The 20,221-nt window shown below is 32.9% G+C and overlaps 1 protein-coding gene across 2 annotated transcripts in view; it reads left to right on the forward strand.

The window, feature by feature from the left end:
* Positions 1-20,221, forward strand: part of LOC118185341 (uncharacterized) — a 117,791-nt gene that overhangs the window by 2,730 nt on the left and 94,840 nt on the right. The window contains exons 3-5 of one of the 2 annotated variants that reach the window (XM_085821474.1): positions 10,051-10,122; positions 14,457-14,519; positions 17,464-17,510. In XM_085821474.1, coding sequence (XP_085677600.1) covers positions 10,051-10,122; positions 14,457-14,519; positions 17,464-17,510 — 182 coding nt within the window. The remainder of the gene's footprint in view (positions 1-10,050; positions 10,123-14,456; positions 14,520-17,463; positions 17,511-20,221) is intronic. The other variant, XM_035355181.2, reaches the window with a different exon arrangement.

A 20,221-nucleotide genomic window follows, 5' to 3' on the forward strand; every position in this document is an offset into this window, starting at 1 on the left:
CACCACCATTGACTTTGGCTAACTCCATATTAACTAAGCATTAGTATTACGCAGCAGAGAACTTGCTTATCATGCGCATGCGCTAGGGGAATCAACGGCGGTTGCCAACATACCCCCTTTCGACGTCGATTCTCCTATTCATGAAAAGTAAAACAAAATACATATTAAACAGAATTCAATCCTACAATTGTACAACAGTTTTGATGTTTAACAGGAGTCGGGTTTGGTTAACACATCAGCTCCCATTCCACTGGTAGGTATGTACTGCACATCTAATTCACTGCGTTCATATACTTCACGCACAAAATGATGGCGAATGTCTATGTGCTTTGTACGGGAGTGAAACACTGAGTTCTTCGTAATTTTCTGAGCTCCTTGATTGTTGCAGTATATTGTTGTTGGGTGTTCTATGCTGTAACCCAGCTCCTTCAGGAAACGACGTAGGTAGACGGTTTCTTTGGCAGCCTCAGACAGAGCCATATATTCTGCCTCCGATAGAGCTACACTGCGTTGTTTTCGTGATTCCCAGGTGATGGTTGAACCACTTAATATGTATACAAAACCGGTGTAGGATTTTCTATCATCGACATTTGACGCCCAATCTGCATCCACAAAGGCGATGAGTTGTTTTCCTGTTTTCGTATAAATTAGTCCTTGATCTTGTGTTCCCTTTAGATATCGAAGTATTCTTTTCACAGCATGCCAATGTTCTTTTCCCGGATTGTTGTTAAATTGATTTAAGAAATTCACAGCGTATGTGATGTCTGGCCTAGTAGCTACTGAAAGGTACATTAGTGATCCGATCAGATATCTAAATGGAATATTTTTCATGTCAGCGATTTCGTTTTCATTTTTAGGACTCATCTCTTTTGATAATTTTTTGCTGTTATCTATAGGTGAAGACACGGATTTAACATTTTGCATATTATACCGATTTAAAATATCTTCAACGTATTTCTTTTGAGAAATTTTAATTGAATTCTCATTTTGGTGAAATTCTATGCCTAAGCAATAATGTAACTTCCCCAAGTCTTTCATTTTGAAAGCAGAAGCTAAATTATCGCGAATTGTTTCATACATTTGCTTAGAATCGGTAAAAACGATAAGATCGTCTACATAAACGATTATAATAGTTTCACTGTTAGGCGTCTTTTTAATATAAACGCAATTATCTGAATTAAGAGATTTAAATTTCATAGATTTTAATTTTTCATCCAACTTTTTGTACCACTGACGTCCTGACTGTTTTAAGACCGTATAATGATCTCTTTAAAAGGCACACTTTATCTGAATTAGTTTCATCGCGAAAACCTTCGGGAATTTCCATGTAGATTTCTTCATCTAAATTTCCATTTACATAGGCCATTACAAAATCTAATTGGTAACCTTTGAGATTATGTTCTACTGCGTAGGCTTAAACTGTTCTTATGGAACTTAATCTAGCAACAGGGGAAAAGTTTTCAGTGAAATCGAGACCAGGGATTTGAGCACACCCTTTGGCAACTAGCCTAGCTTTGTATTTTTCGATAGTGTCGTCGTGATTATATTTTAATTTAAGAACCCATTTACTACCAATAACATTCTTGTTTTGAGGTCTTTTTACAAATTCCCTGGCCTTTTCTTGAACAAGAGAGTTATATTTTAACAGCATGGCATTATGCCAATTTTTAGCATATGGTCCATTTAATGCTTCTTGCACCATAGGATTAATGCTTTCCTCAACAACATTTTGAGTTTGTTCATTTTTATTTAAAACTGTGTAGTGATATTCCTTTTTAGGCCTTCCTGGCAAACCTGTTTTTAGTTTCTTGGGTCGACCAGGCCTCCTTTTAATCAGGATAGAATGCATTGATTCGCTATCTAAATCACTTCCGCTTTCCTTTTCAGCTTCACAGTGAAGTGGCGACTCGCTACCGTCCAGAGGTGATGATTCATCACAACATGTTTTATTTTTAATTTTTTCCTCCGGAGCGAAAGGCAGATTTATTTCTTGCTCTGAGTCATAACTACAGCAGTTTTCAAACTCGTTAATAAATTTTACGTCTCTGCTTATTATCACTTTACATGCCTCAGGATCCCAAAGTCTATACGCTTTTGATTCATCAGAATAGCCAATAAAAATACATTCTTTAGATCGAATATCAAATTTGCCTATTCCTGGCCTTTTATTTAGCGAAAATGCTTTTTGGCCAAAGGTTCTGAAGTGAGAGACAGCTGGTACTCTGCCAAACATCACTTCGTAAGGTGTTTTTATTTCGTTTTTTAAACCTCGCGTTGGGCAGCGATTTCGAATGTAAGCAGCCATGTTGACTGCTTCGGCCCAGAATTTCTGAGGCAGATTGGATTACAATAACAAACATCGCACCATTGAAACTAAAGTGCGATTTAATCTTTCGGCGACGCCATTCTGGGCTGGCGTGTAAGGAGTGCTCATTTCGTGTTTTATTCCCGCATCATTAAGAAATTTATTAGTCTTTCCCTAAATATTCTAGCCCGTTATCGGTTTGCAGGATTCTGATTTTAGAGTTAAGTTTATTTTCAAAAGATGCTTTAAAATTTCTGAAAGCTTCTTTAACCTCATCCTTAGATTTCAGAAAATAAACACGAACATGTCGAGATTTATCATCGATAAATGTTGTGAAATAAAATTATCCACCTATTGATTCGGTTTTCATGGGATCACACAAATGAGAATAAATTAGATTCAACAATTCAGTACTTCTGTATTCAGATTCTTTGGGAAGGGGGGTTGCAGTTTGTTTACCCTGAATGCATACCTTACAAGTAGAAAGAGAGTCATTTTGAGAAAAAGAAAGACCTCTAACCATGTTATTTATTTGAAGTTTTTTAAGATCGTTTTCATTTAAATGGCCAAATCTTATATGCCACTGATCTATTTCTTTAGCAATTGATACAGATTCAAATATTGGCATGACAAAATAAAGATAATTTTCACGTTTAGCTAAAATTATTGTTTCGTTATTAGAATTAATTATTTGAGCACATTTTTCTTTGAAAATTACTGATTATTTTCAGTTACTTTAGACACTGAGATTAAAATATTTTTCAAATCAGGTACACACAGTACATTTTTGAGTTTGATGTTTTCAGTTTTAGAACCTATGCGAACTTTAAACTTCACAGTTCCTGTTCCATTAGCGTTAACTATTTTATCAGCAGCTAATTTAACATAAGTATCACCTACCTCATGGATTTCTTGAAACAGTTCCTTTCTGTTACACATATGCGATGTTGCACCACTATCCAGACAAAAAATGTCTTTAGAATTACTATCAGTGCATGCTTCGGCTTTTTCTTACTCCAAGGAATTCTGATTCTCTGCAGACATCGCAGTTTCACTGAGGAGTTTGCTTTTAGTTTCTTTACTTTTCTTTCTACATTCCGATGCTCTATGCCCATAGATATGGCAGAAGTTGCATCTGTAGTTAACTGGATACTGTCTTCGATTTGCAGACTTATCTGGTTTTGGTTTAGGAACCGGTCGTTGAGTGTACTTCCGATCTTTCGAATAGAATGCATGTTGTGGTTCAGAAAACGATGAATCTTTATTTTCGCGAGCGTTAGCTTCTTCCAACAGTTTAATTTTCAGCATTTCTGGAGAAGGCAATTCATCACGAGATTCAATGGCTATTCGAAAGCTTTCATAAGAGTCCAGTATACTATATAAAATCAATATTGTAAGCAAATCATCCACAATGTTTATTTCCATTTCTTTCAGTTTGTCCACAAGAATGAAAAAATCATTTAGATGATCATTCATTTGTTTAGAATCTCTCATTTTTGTAAAAAGCAATTTTTTTAGAATTGTTGCCTTTCTAGCTGGTCCCTTCGATTCGTAAATAGAATGCAATTTATTCCACAGTTCGTGAGATGTTACACAATTCTTTACGTGTGGAAGTTCACTGGGTAAGATGGATAGTATTATATCTGCTCGTGCTTTTTGGTCAGTAGTTTTCCATTTAGCAAATTCTTCATCACCAGGTTCTGGTTTCGGAATTTTCTCAGTTACATAGTCCCAATGATCATTTTTAATCAGTATTGCTTCCATTTGCAACTTCCATGTGTCAAAGTTGTCCTTGTTTAGCTTTTCAATTGACACTGTATTAGTCATTTTCATTTCAGTCGACGCAGCTTGGCTTCCCGAAAGAATTTAACAATGGTAGTTGGACTGCACAGTTAAGCACTATCTGGGCCCATAACCAATGAAGAATAAAATGACGTCTTCTGTATACATGACAAACATTTATTTAAACTACGAAGACGTTTAACAGCAGAGTAGAAACATGACATTACACAGCACTTACCACTTCTCGCTTACATGCAATACTCATCATTGACTTTGGCTAACTCCTTATTAACTGAGCATTAGCATTACGCAGCAGAGAACTTGCTTATCATGCGCATGCGCTAGGGGAATCAACGGTGGTTGCCAACATGTATATTAGAACAAAATGCTATATATTTTCATAGATAAGTTTAATGAAATGAATTTTGTTACTGCTGAACTTTTGAGAGTCGGCTTACAGCCATACTAAAAATGACTTATAAGTAATTTAGTCATAAATATATTATGTATTGAATAATTAACATATTTTATATAATCCTAGTACACAATAATAAAATTTCTAAATGATGGTATCCAACTTCTAATTTTCTAGCTATTTCGGAAATCTTTCTGCTAGAGGCAAATGTGGATGAACATCCTCCTCTTCCATTTCACCTTTAAACTTTTTATCCACTGTCCGGGTTGTATCTTCAGTTCTTTCCATAGCAATGCTCAGTGAAATGATAACTTTTAGTTTATTAATATTAAAAGTGCATTTTCTTTTTTTCTGGATATCTTTTATTATAAAGAATTGTATATTATTTATAAAAGAGTGCAGCTGAGGAGAAAAAATATTGTGGTTGCTAACTTGGGCATGGGATTTAACCTCTATCGCAGCTGATTAAAAAATCAATAATTATTCACAAGTCTGATTGATTTTGTATACTAAATATATAATAAAATACTAAATTTCAAATTTTTTTCCTTTTTATGATTCACTAGCATGATATCAGACTTCAAATGTTCAATATATGCATGCAGGTTCATTATAAAAAATATACATATATAAGCAGCTCTTAATCAGAGAATAAAATTAAACAGAAAGAATGAGATTATAAAGAAAATGTGATCTCAATAAGCAACCGAAAGATACAGTAGAATAAATTTCAAAAAGTTATATAGGAGACATAGTATAATGGTAACAGGTCTCCTGACACTTTCTGGACAGCAGCAAAGAAAAACCAAAACAAAATTCAACATGCTGTTGCCAAAATCCCCAAAATTGAGATAAATGAAGAAGAGATACCATTGGTGTTAAAATTATACAGTCAAAAGTCTTTAATCCGGACTTGTCGGGACTTCAGCGATTCTGGATTATAGATCATCAGTTTAAATCTGGTAAGATGGCATGCAGAAATTAAAAATATGAAACTGTAATTTATGAAATAAAGAGCAATTATGATCTAAAGGATAGCAAAATTTACAAAAAAAAGCTTAATATTTATTTGTTTACTTTATTAAACATTTCTTTCAACTCGCACATGCGTAAAGCATACATTACGCATAGTCAAAATTAGAAAATTGCAACCAGAAAACTATTTGATTTGTATTCGTGATATTTATAATGACAAGGAATTTGATTTAAATCATATCAAAGACAGAGTACATCGAGATAAAATACTGCATTATAAGTCGAATAAAAAAAAAGCATCTGCCCTGAAGATAAGGATAGTGCTGACAGATCAACTTCCAGTTCATTGCGCCCCGCTACGTCCCTCCCCTCACACAGAGCAGCGTGAAATTTATAAACAGATTTCGGAATGGTTAGAGAAACAAAGGAGCCTTCATCTATTTTTTGCAGCAATTCCACTTTTTGTTTGATGAACATCGAAACATGTTTTCCCTTTGTAGATCCAGCATCGGAAATTCTATTTGATATAATCGAGAGTTCCAACTTACTTTTATAAAATTGCTCTAACAGTCTGCAAAAAATAGTAAGCTGGTTCCAATTCAAAGACTAAGGGAAAATGCAATCTGCAACATTAACTGAAATAGATAATTAGATAATTTTAGGGTTAATCTTCGGATTATGGTAACTTGGCGAAACTTTGGCGACCAACCCTGCTACAGCAACCTGCTAGTTTTGTTTTGGATGCCATTTTGTTTTCACAAAGTAAAGGCATGTTTTTTTTTTTTACTCAACATTTTTTCCAACAATCTGCTAGCCGAATTACGCTTATACGAAAACTTTTATGGAACAAAAATGCTTAATGATGACGAATATTAGGTACGAAATTGGGAGAAAGTGCAGAATCGCAAACTGCTTGCCGCATTTTTAAGAATTGCACATATACGGTATCCATGTACATGCCGACCTATTTTCACTCAAAAAACCATCCCAGAATTGCACAAAAATGGCATTAAGCACACTCTTGACTTACACTGCTAAACTCCATGTACACTGCTAAAGTCCTAGCTAGTAACCTTTATTGCCTTACCAAAATGTTGCCAAACTACGTAGCTGTTACCATATTCCAAAGATTAGCCAATTTTAGCTTAGCTTATACTGTCCGTTATACATTAAACGCGCATGTGTAAATGTATTATGTGCATGCATACACACATATGTGCATCCGTAGACGCATATGCGCATGGGTAAAGGTATTACGAGCATTGCGTTGACGCATGCGCAGAAAGTTTGTAGCTTTGATGTCCGGATTATGGGTGTCTGGATTAGCGTCTTTTGACTGTATTATCATTCTACGGTGTTGTCATTCATTCTACAGTGTATTTTTCGATTGTAAGTTGAAAATGTATTGATACTCACCTTCATTGTATCTTCAGCTCATTTTCAACTACAGTCAAAAGTCGTTAATTCGGACACCCATAATCCGGAATGATCTATAATCCGGACCTCAAAGCTACAAACTTTCTGCGCATGCGCACAGGCGTTTACGAGAGCGCATAAGACCCTTACAGCTGCGAATATGTTTGTGCGCATGCGCGTTTAATGTGTAACGGAGTTATACGCTAAGCTAAAGTTATCTAATTCAGTTAATGTTGCAGATTGCGTTGTTCCTTAATCTTCGAATTGGATCCGGCTTATTATTTTTTGCAGACTGTTAGAGCAATTTTATAAAAGTAAGCTTGAACTTTCGATTATGTCAAATAGAATTTCCGATATATATTTACTACAAAGCGAAAGTATGTTTTGAAATCCGAAATCTGTTTATCAATTTCACGCTGCTCTGCGGCAGAGGGGGGGGGGCAGAAACGTCATTATTAGATTATGATAGATTAGAAAGATTATGTCAAATAGAATTTCTGATATATATTTACTAATATGTAATTTGTATCTACAAAGCGAAAGTATGTTTTGAAATCCGAAATCTGTTTATCAATTTCACGCTGTGGATTGGAAGTTGATCTGTCAGCACTATCATTATCTTCAGAGCAGATGTTTTTATTTTATTTGGTTTATAATTCCGTACTAAGTGTAGTATTTCATCTCGATATACTCCGTCTTTGATATGATTTAAATCAAGTTCCTCGTCATTATAATTCGCTTCCGATAGTGAAGAAAGTGACCCAGAGGTTATTGAAAACGAAAACATTTCGATTGACAAATTAGTCGGTATTCTCAACACAGCATTTATAGGACTTGAACAGCGGAACTTTGTAACTAATCAAGAAATTATGTCTGTTTAATAGAATTAAAGAGAAAGTATTATCACATGAAACGAAGCAACTTACATTGAAGGAAATGTTTAATAAAGTAAACAAATAAATATTAAGCTTTTTCTTTTTGTAAATTTTGATACCCTTTAGATCATAATTGTTCTTTATTTCATAAATTACGGTTTCATATTTTTAATTTTGTAATTTCTGCATGCCATCTTACCAGATTTAAACTGATGATCTATAATCCGGAAAAATCGATAATCCGGAATCGCCGAAGTCCCAACGAGTCCGGATTAACGACTTTTGACTGTAGTATCATATTACTGTATCATGGCTAGAAAAATTTTCCACTCTTCTCCAAATTCATTTCTTAGCTTGACAACCTATAGGCAATAGTGTAGACAATAAAATATTGGGTACTATTCGGTTTCGAGGGCCGTAAAAAAATTGCAGCGAAAATATACGCGCAAAAGCGCCAAATCTAGCAAATGCGCCCATTTAACAGCGCGCCAAATCTAGCGTATGAGCTGATTTCAGATTGCGTAAGTTTATATAATTCTATATTTCTTAAGACGCCATTGAAATACTAGTTGAATTTTTAAATCCTTTTTTGATATCCTATGGATTTAACAATTTGGGAATTGTCCGTGACGAAAACTCGGCAAAGGAATTTTGGGTAACGTGCAGAATCACCCATTGCTTGACGCGTTTTTAAGAATTGCACATGCTCGGTATCCATGTGCATATCGACCTATTTTCACTTAAAAAAAAATCCTAGAATTGCACAAAAATGGCACTGCGCACACCCTTGACTTTATCTATGTACACATCCACCTATTTTAACTTAAAAAGTAAAAGAAAATTGACAAAAATCCAATTGTTTTTACCCTTTTAAAAAGCGACAAACAAATAAGTGGGCGATTTTGAACTTTACCGAGAATATTTTCAAAGAAAAGGCATCATTCATTATAGAAAATTACGTTTGAACAACCAACGAGATGAAATTATGCTTTAGAGATATGTCAGTAGCAAAATAGCGATGCAGGCATCCATTCAGTTATGTTTAGTAATTTTTATATAAAGTATAATAATGATCTGAAATAGTTATTGACTCTTATGCTTCCATTCAGTCATATATAGCCTTTTTCATATAAATTATAATAATAAAAATGTGTTATATGAATTAACCTTTCATCTAAAAACATCAATCTTAGATAGTTATTTACTATTATACTTCCTTTCTTGCCGCAATTATTAGGGTTGCCGCAATTATTTTTGGCAGCATTGGCATCAACAATAGTTTGGCGATTTTTTACGGCCCTCGAAACCGAATAGAACCAAATATTGTTTTGTAAAATTGATCATCTTGAACAGTAGTACAGTATATTATATTAACAGTACATTTGTAGATGATATGCTATAGGAATTCACATTTGCATAGCTGTGGATTGCATATTGCAGTTTTTGTTGTGTTTGTTGAAATCGGACTCTTAGCTATCTGCGTGCATAGAACATAATGCAACTTCCTTAATTCCTTAATCCTCCAAAAATTACGGTTCTGGCCCTGAAAACCGTATGTTCCCTAAACTTTTACAAATATATGATGTTTTATTTATTAATTATAATTCCAAAATAACCCACGTACTTTGTTTCCTGACCGTTTTCTTCCAAATATGCATCCAACCCAAAATCAGATCCATCAGGAGTTTGCAGAAATTTTGATGAGCAAGGAATTGGAAAGCCGTCCTCCCGTTCGGAATTTTACACCCATAATCTTTGAAGGATTAAAAGCATCTAGTGGCTGTTTTTTGTTAAGTATGTGCAATTCTCCAAATTATTATTATTATTTTGATAAAACAGTTCCCTGTCTATATAGTAGTGCAAAAAACTGATAATTGTGCATGTATTGTATGAAAATAGAAGAATATACAAAAATAGGTAGCACGAATAGTTTTCTCAAAAGTACACAACGAATTTGTGATCTTACGGTACAATTGAAGATAATCAGAAAGTGTCATATTTTTCAGTTATTCATATCTGTTATCGAGTTATTTGCAAACTGGTATGTTAGCTGAACCTCAAACAGATTTGCTAAAAACTCTTGGCGTAGAAATGGAAATATACCGTAAATCCTGGAGTTGCAGTCTTCAAAAGCATGTCTGATTTAAATACTTAATTTATATTGCCATTTTCTGTTGTTTTATTTCTTAAGTTCTTGTTCTAACTTATATGACATTATTTTTTGACATGATTATATAATTAAGTAAAGTTTTTTTTTATAAGATAATCTCATTCTTTTCTAGAAATGTCCCAAGTGTACTGAGGTGCTAGATGTTGAAGAAATCAATTTCTTTCCCTGTGAATGTTACTATCAGGTATTTTTTATTTTTTAAAATCAAGTGGATAGTAGAATTTTAATAATTTTTAGGCCCCAGGACCAAGGGTTGTATCAGGGTTGCCACAGTACTTGGGAAACCAGGAAAAGTCAGGGAATTTCATCCTGCAGTCCCCCAAAAAGCGATTTTTGCTCCATCATCGGAAGCAATCACTTTCTTAGGACAAATTGTGTGAGCATCATTTGGACAGTATGTATAAAGGCAATTTTTGCAGCACCTATCAGATTGTTTTTTAGAAAGGCAAAGCAAGTTTCCAGCTTCTTTGGTTTGTAGTAATTTTGAGAATCCAGAGATTCACATGCTCAGCACAGTGCATGTTGAACGAAAGTAAATTCCCCCCCCCCCCATTCTCATATAGGCATTTTGCAGTATAATAAAAAAAATAATAATCAATCATCTAGGCTAACAATTTAATATATCTATAATCGCCAAAATGCTGTTGATTTTTTAAATTCAGTTTTTAATCCTGAAGTAATTAACTTTATTTTATTGTTATTGGTATAATTTAATGTGCCTTTCTTTAAAATTTATTTATTATTAGTTAATAATACTTTGAAATTTCAGGCAATTTTCTCTGGCTTACTTGTGAAACTAATTCTAGCAGTAATATGACATACCATCACAAAATTTAGTGCACATTTTTTTTTATTTATTAGAATCCGATCGGGCAGATTCTAATCATCTCAATTCTGAGTGCAGAGAACAACTCTTATTATAGTTATAAAGGTCATGCTTTAGGGATGTAAAGTCATATGAAATGGGCAAATTTTTGTGTTTTCAAGTGGTGCCGTAATTAATTTACCCTCAGCACAGCCAACATGCACTATGCAAATAACCTGGAATTTTCTTAAAACGTACCTGGAAACCTTGAAAAATCAGGGAATTTAATTCTCCTGTTTGAGTGGCAACCGTGTTGTATTACAATGTCTTTCTAATATTTACATTAAATCTTGATTGTTTGTATATAGGTAACTAAACTATTATGATTTTTTTAATATTCTCACCAAAAAAAAAAATATATCAGAGCAAGGGAAGAATGCATTGAAGCGGTAAAATTTCTTGAGGAGATAAAGAACTTTCTTTTTTAAAATGCACCAATGTATTTTATGTTTAAAAAAATATTGTATACCCACTACATAAATTACTTTCAAAGTAATCTTTATGCTCTTAAACAAGAGAGGGAAAAATATTTTGTTTACAAAGCCCTTCACCCCCCCCCCCCCCCACACACAATAAGGATGTCCCAAAATTTAATTCCTACATTAATGCTGCCGTTATGTTCTGTATATGTGCAAATAGATTAATGATTCTGCAGGAAATGCTAAAAATAAGATGTTGGGTTTTCTAGAAGAAAATTTCTATACATAAAGTCGCTCTTTTTTACTTCCTTGAATGAAGTAAAGTAAGTATTGTAATTGTGAAAAATTCCAGTTATCATATTTCAACAAAAATATCCATTTTGATCACAATCGAGTGCAATTTAACAATGTTTTTTTGCGACATCTGTACATAAGGATAGAATAAATGACTCTTTATCTCCAAACAGATTATAAAATTGATTTAAAATGAATTTTGAAGGCATTTGTTGTGATTGCTCTACTTACATGTGTATGTATCTTGTGTAACTCAAAAACAAGTTGCTTCCGAACATTGAAATTTTGTATATAGGACTGCTATAACATGTAGTTGTGCTGATTGAAATCAGCTGCGCCAAAAGTATAAATATATATGTACCCACACTGTTACTTGTCTGTGTAAGCTATTTTTTATTCTTATGTTGGTAAATTATGTATTTTTTGCTTTAAAAAGAATTGGATTACGGTAACTTGGCGATTTTTTTGCGAAACTTTGGCGACCAACCCTGCTACAGCAACCTGCTAGTTTTTGTTTGGACGCCATTTTGTTTTCACGAAGTAAAGGCCTTTTTTTTTTTTTTTTACTCAACATTTCCAACATTTTTTTCCCACAATTTGCTAGCCGAATTACGCTTATGCTAGAAATTTTATGAAACAAAAGTGCTTAATCATGACGAAGATTAGGTGCGAAATTGGGACAAAGTGCAGAATCGGCCACTGTTTGCCGCGTGTTTATGAATTGCACATACACGGTGTCATCCATGTACACGTCGACCTATTTTCACTTAAAAAATCATCCCAGAATTGCACAAAAGTGGCATTGCACACACTCTTGACTATATCAATGTACACTGCTAAAGTCCTAGCTAGTAACCTTTATCGCCTTACCAAAATGTCGCCAAACTACCTGTTACCATATTCCAAAGATTAGCCGAATTATGTTATTCTTATTATGTTGTTCTTAAGGTTTTTATACCTTTAGTTAATGTGCATATAATGGTGGTAGGATTGTCAATTATTTAAAGGTTGTTTAAGTGTGGCTAAGCCTAATTTTTGTTTATCATACCAGCCACATTTGTTTACATTTGAAACTTGGCAGAATATTGAATTAATTCAGTTTCTGCATCTTCGATGTTTTTCTGCCGAGTGGGACCAAAAGTAAACTTTGCACACTGAAAAATCTGCCTTGTTGCCTGCCGCTGACCAGATTGCTTGCTTTTGCATAGAAAGTCTGATTTTAATTGTAAAAATTGTTCGTTAATTGTTTTAGCTGCATTTGGTATTTTATTTTTTTTTCTATATTTTTCAATTTTTCAAATATATAATTTTTAGGCTTAATGCATTTGTCCTTGACCTCAAAGTGAGAACTGAATTAATTGACTGAGGAAATCTATCTCTAATGAAATTCAAGGAAATAAATTTAAATGAGATGCAGCAAAAAATTCACATAATTTTAATGTTCTATACAAAGGAGTCATGGTTTTCGCATCAGAGTTTTTTATTTATCATGTTTTCTATTCCTAATCCCAGGAAATATATAGTGCTATTTTAAGCAATTGTTCTCTATTTGCTGCTACATAAATAGTGTCACCCATTGTTCAGTATGTAAATAAACGACCTATGACATGTACTTAGGTTTAAATATAACACATGAAATGTTGTGAGCAAGTAAATTCTTGATGCATGCCACATAATTGTAAAATCAATTAATCACATTGGAATTAATATTAAATCAGAATATGAATCTAAAATGAGGATTTATGTAAAGGAAACAAATTTGCTGAGATTCACAACTCGTGTTTACTATAAAAAAAAAGAGTTCTAACATAGGCACAACAAATGCTATTTAGTTTTAATAATAAATAAATTCGTTTTGTCCAGCAGAATGTGTTACAGTCAAAAGTCTTTAATCCGGACCTCAAAGCTGGGGCGCAATGAACTAGAAGTTGATCTGTCAGCACTATCCTTATCTTCAGGGCAGATGTTTTTATTTTATTCGACTTGTAATTTCTTACTAAATGTAGTATTTCATCTCGATGTACTATGTCTTTGATATGATTTAAATCAAATTCCTCATCATTATAAATATCACAAATATGCGTGGAAAGAAATGTTTAATTAAAGTAAAAATATAAATATTAAGCATTTTTTTGGTAAATTTTGATACTTTTTAGATCATAATTGCTCTTTATTTCATAAATTATGGTTTCATATTTTTAATTTTATAATTTCTGCATGCCATCTTACCAGATTTAAACTGAAGATCTATAATACGGAAAAACCGATAATCCGGAATCGCCGAAGTCCCAACGAGTCCAAATTAAAGACTTTTGACTGTATAAGTTTTTTTTATTAAAAATTTTACTTTCATATACATATAAGAACAAAAATTTGCCATGCTGAATTTTCTGAAATTTGACATTTTGTTTGCATTCAGAAACGAATGTAGATTACAGGTAATCCTTTTAGAGGAAAATATGGTTGTGGATTAGAATATTACTGTATTTGTATAATAATTTAGAGTGAAAATTTTTCTTATACTTGTAACATACAAAGCTATAAAAAGGCGGTTCTTCCCCCAGTACTTTCTGAATATCTGCATCTATATGTAAGTCAAGATATTTTATCTTTTATTTTCTGTAATGAGTGTAAACTTCTGTTAAACTGTTTCTAGGGGTGAGAGACCATATAAAATGTTACATTTGGTAATTTTTACAGTGATTTTTTAAAGTTAAAAATGGCTGAACATGAATATTTGTATCATTTAAAACATTTTGTAATTTGAAATAACTTAGTTAGAAAAAATTCTAACTTTTAATTGACCCTGTTACAATATTAGATTTTATATTTAGTATTCTTAAAAGTTACTTATACCACATTTTAGCTCTGTTTAATGAAATTCTTTTTTTTTTTTTTTTTTTTTTTTGTTGTTGTTGTTTGTTTGTTTGTTTCATGTAGCTATGTCTTTTTTGTTGGAATGAACTTAAATCAGGTGATAGGAGGTGTCCAAACTGTCATAAGGTAAGAATATTCTGCTTCTGTCCATGCATTGTTAAACATGTTGCTGTCTCCTTTTTTAATTTTTTTATTAGGTTAAAATACAATTTGTATTTTGTAATTAAGTAGAATTACAGCCTATTCCTTTTCCCCCACAAACTCATCCATCAGCATTGATAAAATTTTTTATATGAAAATAATTTTCTAATTAAATAGTATTACTCTTTTTCCCCCCTCAAACTGCATGTTGAGCTATGCCGTTGGGCAGTTTTATATTATGTAACATATTGATCACAGACAAGGTTCCTACTCAACTTTGAAAATCAAGAGACATTATTGAAAACATAGCTTTTTAAATATTTTGTGGCATGCTGTTGAATTGAATTTTTTAGTTTAAGTGCAAAGAATGTGATAGTTAATAAATAAAGGTAACACATAAAACAATAAAAGTGCTGCTTTTGGATGTAATATAATGTCTGAAAGCTTTCAGTTTTTTTCTTTTAAATTCTTCCGAAATGTGTTTTGAGGGTAAGGGTTCAACTGATTACAATTTTCATTAGTAACCTTTAAGAGAAAATGAAGCTATTGCATTCTTCCGAAGAAACGAGGGAGGATTATGGTCTGAATATAGCCGGAATTCATGATTTTTTTCATTTACAAATCGAATTTCTGGATTTATGAATTATAGTCTCCTTATCATTCTCAATAATTTTAGAGCAAATATAAGAGTTAGATAGTATAAAAATTTATAGACTATAAATTGTTTAAAGCCTGTTTTCATATACTGTGTAAAGCTCGGTGAGAGATCAAACTTCTTGTATGAGCATACTGAGTTTGCACAGTAGGAAATTTATATACAGGAGAGGTATAAAAAAAAGGTACTATGAAGTTTCAACTGTAATATTCTGGTTTCAAGAATAGGAAATACTCACTGTTAATAAAACTTGATTAAATCTGTTTTAAGTTGCTTACATGGAACTTTGATTGAAAGTTCATTTATTTATATGACTGATATTATAGCAGAGTGTAGAACATCACTGAACGATGAAAGCCTAGCTGCTATACGCAGTTTGAAATATTATTTATTTTCATTATGTTGCAAAGTACTTGTGTGCACCTTTTGGGTCAAAAAATCCTTCTGGTAAAGTTTTTAAGGATAATTTGTTGAATAGATGGACAGCTTGCCCCAATTCTTTATACTTAAACCATTCTTTTCCTTCTAGCAGTTTCTCATCTCCAACACTTATTGCTATGTATATTTTAAGTTGTAAGTGAAAAGCCGATGTCTGCATCAAAATGTTTTGTTGATGATACCGAGCTTTCAGTTGTCAGCAAAGAAAAAAAGAAATGCAAGTAGTTCCCCAAAACTGAACCTCTCCTGTCCCTTCCCCCAAGAAACAGCATGCAATTATTTTTTTAAGTGCTAAGAGATCATATAGTAAAACATAACTTAATTTTAAATCAATTTGAAAAAAAATTATACTTCTTTCTTAACTCAAATTGTTTGAAAATATGTGTGTATGCTTATACATATGTATTTCACTTTAATTTCTGAATTATTTGAAATTATGTAGGATTTTTTTATTCATGGTCATTTTCAGGATTTTTGAAATGGGGGTGCAAATTATGTGTGGTGATATTTTACCTTTCACCCAATTTACAAAAGGGAATAAATGCAATTTTTTTATCAGTAGGTATTTGTATTTTTGAAAATTATTTTTTCCCCCATTTCTTTTAAAATGTTATTACTATGCACAATTTCTGTGACAATTTTATTATTTAAAAGCCCTTTTTTGGGGGGATGATGGTCAAAAGCATCTAAACTTAATGACATTTATTTTTTCTTTGGCACATTGGTTGTTGGCAAAACAAAGAAATATCCTTAAGCTTTATTATAAAATATCATAGAAATGATATATACCACTATATGTATGAATTTATTATGAAGGATGGGCTGTTGTAAATTTCTTTAGCAAATGAATATTTTTTTTTTTTTTTTTTTCCTCCAGAATTTGACATTTCTTTTTAAAATCTCTACCTGCTTTACTAAAAGGTTTAGATTAGTATTTCTCAACCTATGGTATATGCACCCCCATGGATAATGGAAATAGTCTCAGGGTAAAAAAGATGTAATGGTAGCATTACATCTTTTTTTTACATCTTTTAATTACATCTTTTTTGCTGGATTGATTGAATGCTAGAGAAAAAGTAAAAAATTGTTGTAACAACTGGTATTTCCAATCCAAATTATATTTCATTACAAAAATTAAAAAACATTAAATTCAATCTGAAATAATTTTAATTCAGAAAGATACTTACAGTTTAAGTGTATATTTTATCTGTAGAATCGGTACCTTTTGAAAGAGATAGGACAACTGTTTCGATGCACAGTACAGTCAAAAGTCGTTAATTCGGACACTCATAATCCGGACCTCAAAGCTAAAAACTTTCTGCACATGCGCCGCGTACGCGTAAGACCTTGACTACTGCTCATATGTGTGTGCGCAAGTGCAGAACACGTTTTCGCCGGCGCGTTTAATGTATAACGGACGGTGTAAGCTAAAATTATCTAATTATCTATTTCAGTTAATGTTAATGATTGCGTTGTTCCTTAATCTTCGAATTGGATTCCCCTTATTATTTTTTGCAGACTGTAAGAGCAATTTTATAAAAGTAAACTTGAACTTTCGATTATGTCAAATAGAATTTCCGATGCTGGAACTTCCGAAGGATCTATAAAACGAAAGTATGTTTCGATGTCGATGATGAAAGTATGTTCGATGAGTTGATAGTCGGGATGATAAAAGCAAAAAGTAATCCAAAAAAATTGCTAGGTTAGAGTAAATGTTATGTAATTTTATGTAACAGTAGGTATATTTTATGATTCAGTTACAACCCACTCTTTCTGGAAATGCATCTATCATTAGACTGTTTACTTTGTTTCATTAAAATTTGACTAATTTTGCAGGTTTATCCAGACAATCCAGTAAATTTCAAGCCTATGACACAAGAACAGTAAGTGCTAAAATTATCATCATGTTGTTTTTAAAGAGTAATATACGTTTATTATATTTTATTTAATATTAGATATACTTTTTATATAACTGTCACTTAAAAGGGATTGTGCCTTAGAATCAAGGTGTCTTGTCTTATAACTGCAGATTTTTAATTATTAATTGTTCCAATAACTGATTATTAATTTATTAGAATTACTGATTATTCCAGATGCAAATATGTACATGTGTATAAATACACACATATAAAACATGAAGCAGGGTCTTAATAATTAAAATAAAATCAATGTATTAAGTCATTCAGGAAGTTCCATATTGTTTTTTCTAACGATAAATACTAGTTAACCCCTTCGCGCCGACTGTCACGTATACGTGCCAGCAACGAACACACTTATCTACCGGCCGAAACGCAGGCATGCCAGAGCATTGTTGCGCTTTCTACCGACTGTCGCGTATTTGTGCCAGTACCTTGGAACGTTTTTCAAACTATAATTTCTGCCACAAGATGGCACTGTATGTCCATATGGTTTCAGATACATGTACATTAGACCTTCTACTCGAAATGAGAGAAGCATGACTCACATACACGTGTTTTTGATTATATAAACAAACGGGGAACTAAATGTTTCCGAATGGCGTGGTTTATGACGTCTCTTTAAATCGCACTTTATTTGCACGTGGTAGTTGTTTATTGTAAGTAGAAGTTTAATATGCGCTAAAGCGTTGAGTATTTCCGTTTACAGTTCAGTTTTTAGAAAATAATTAGATCTTGTTAGACGTGAATTCTTTCTGTTTTTACCGTTTCAATGTCGAAGCGTCGAAAATGTTTAACAGAGCATGAAATAGCAGAAATGATGCAAAATATTTCAGATATTGATTCTGAAATTCTGATATTGATTCTGAAAGATTAACTGAAAGACATTTTCCAAAACTTCAGAAGAGACTGACAAGAAAATGAGACGACGATGCTTCGTTTGTTCACATTCCCGGAAAAATCCTCCAAAACGGCAAATGAGTTATTACGAGTTCAAGGAATGTAACGTAGGACTGTGTGTAGATCCCTGTTTTCAAATTTTTCATACGAAAAGAGAATTTTAAGTAATATATTTAGTTTTCAGATGTATAATGTTAAAAGTCATAAAATGGTGAGTAATTAAAATAAAATGTGTAAAATATGCATTTAAACAAGAAATAAGGTAATTAAAGTATATATATATATAAATATCTATAAAGCATAAGCCGCTTAAATACTCTATAGAGCATTATTAAACAATGCGTTGATACTTCGGAAATTTCATGGATTTAGGCTTAGTAGCTAAAATGCCCCCGGCCCTGGAGAGACGCTCGCGGAAGACACTGCCGGCCTCCGTAATAGCGCGTTTTCGCTACCCGGCTCGAAGGGGATAAGCAGTATGAGAAATAAAGAAAATTTCATTGAATGACATAAGCACCATTTTGTTCTATGACTTTTTATCATTTTCTTTGCATCTGCAATTCCTTGAAAAAGTTATTAGGTTTATTTATGAAGAAAATATTGTTTGACAGTCTCCTAAGAAATCAAATCCAGACCTTTCAGAGAATTTCGAAGTTGCCTGAAAAAATACAAATCCAAGGGGGCAATGTCTGGTGAATATAAGAAAGATGGTGCAGTCAAAAGTCGTTAATTCGGACTCGTCGGGACTTCGGCGATTCCGGATTATCGATTTTTCTGGATTATAGATCATCAGTTTAAATCTCGTAAGATGGCATGCAGAAATTCTAAAATTAAAAATATGAAACTGTAATTTATGAAATACATTATGATCCAAAGGGTATCAAAATGTACAAAAAAAGCTTAATATTTATTTGTTTACTCTATTAAACATTTCTTTCAACGCACGCATACGTGAAACGTACATTACGCATAGTCGAAATTAGAAAATTGCAACCAGAAAACTATTTGATGTGTATTCGTAATGTTTATGATGACGAGGAATTTGATTTAAATCATATCAAAGACGGAGTACAACGAGATGAAATACTACATTTAGTAAGGAATTATAAGCCGAATAAAGTAAAAATATCTTCATTGAAGATAAGGTTAGTGCTGACAGATCAACTTCCAGTTCATTGCGCGCTGCGATGCCGCCCCCCATAGCAGCGTGAAATTGATAAACAGATTTTGGAATGATTAGAGAAACAAATCACCTCTCTGTTACTTTCTTCATACCTTTATCCATTTTTTGCAGCAAGTCCACTTTTTGTTTGATGGACATCGAAACATACTTTTGTTTTGTGGATCCTTTGGGAGCTCCAGCATCGGAAATTCTATTTGACATAATCGAAAGTTCAAGCTTACTTTTATAAAATTTCTCTTACAGTCTGCAAAAAATAATAAGCCGGATATAATTCAAAGATTAAGGAACAACGTAATCATCAACATTAACTGAATTAGATAATTTTAGCTTATACCGTCCGTTATACATTAAACGAGCGTGCGAGAACGTATTCTGCGCTTGTGCACACGCATGTGCGCAGTCGTAAAGGTCTTACGCGCATGCGTAAACGCCTATGTGCATGTGTCAACGCGGTGCATGCGCAGAAAGCTTTGAGGTCCAGATTACGGGTGTCCGAATTAACAACTTTTGACTGTATTTACCTATACTCAGTTAGTCTGTATCTGACATTCATCAAAATACAAAGCTGAGCATTATCATGATGGAAGACAACATC

Source organism: Stegodyphus dumicola, chromosome 1, assembly GCF_044657685.1.
Source record: "Stegodyphus dumicola isolate Sdum_Otavi_A_Nest chromosome 1, ASM4465768v1".
NCBI classification, from domain to species: Eukaryota; Metazoa; Arthropoda; class Arachnida; order Araneae; family Eresidae; genus Stegodyphus; species Stegodyphus dumicola.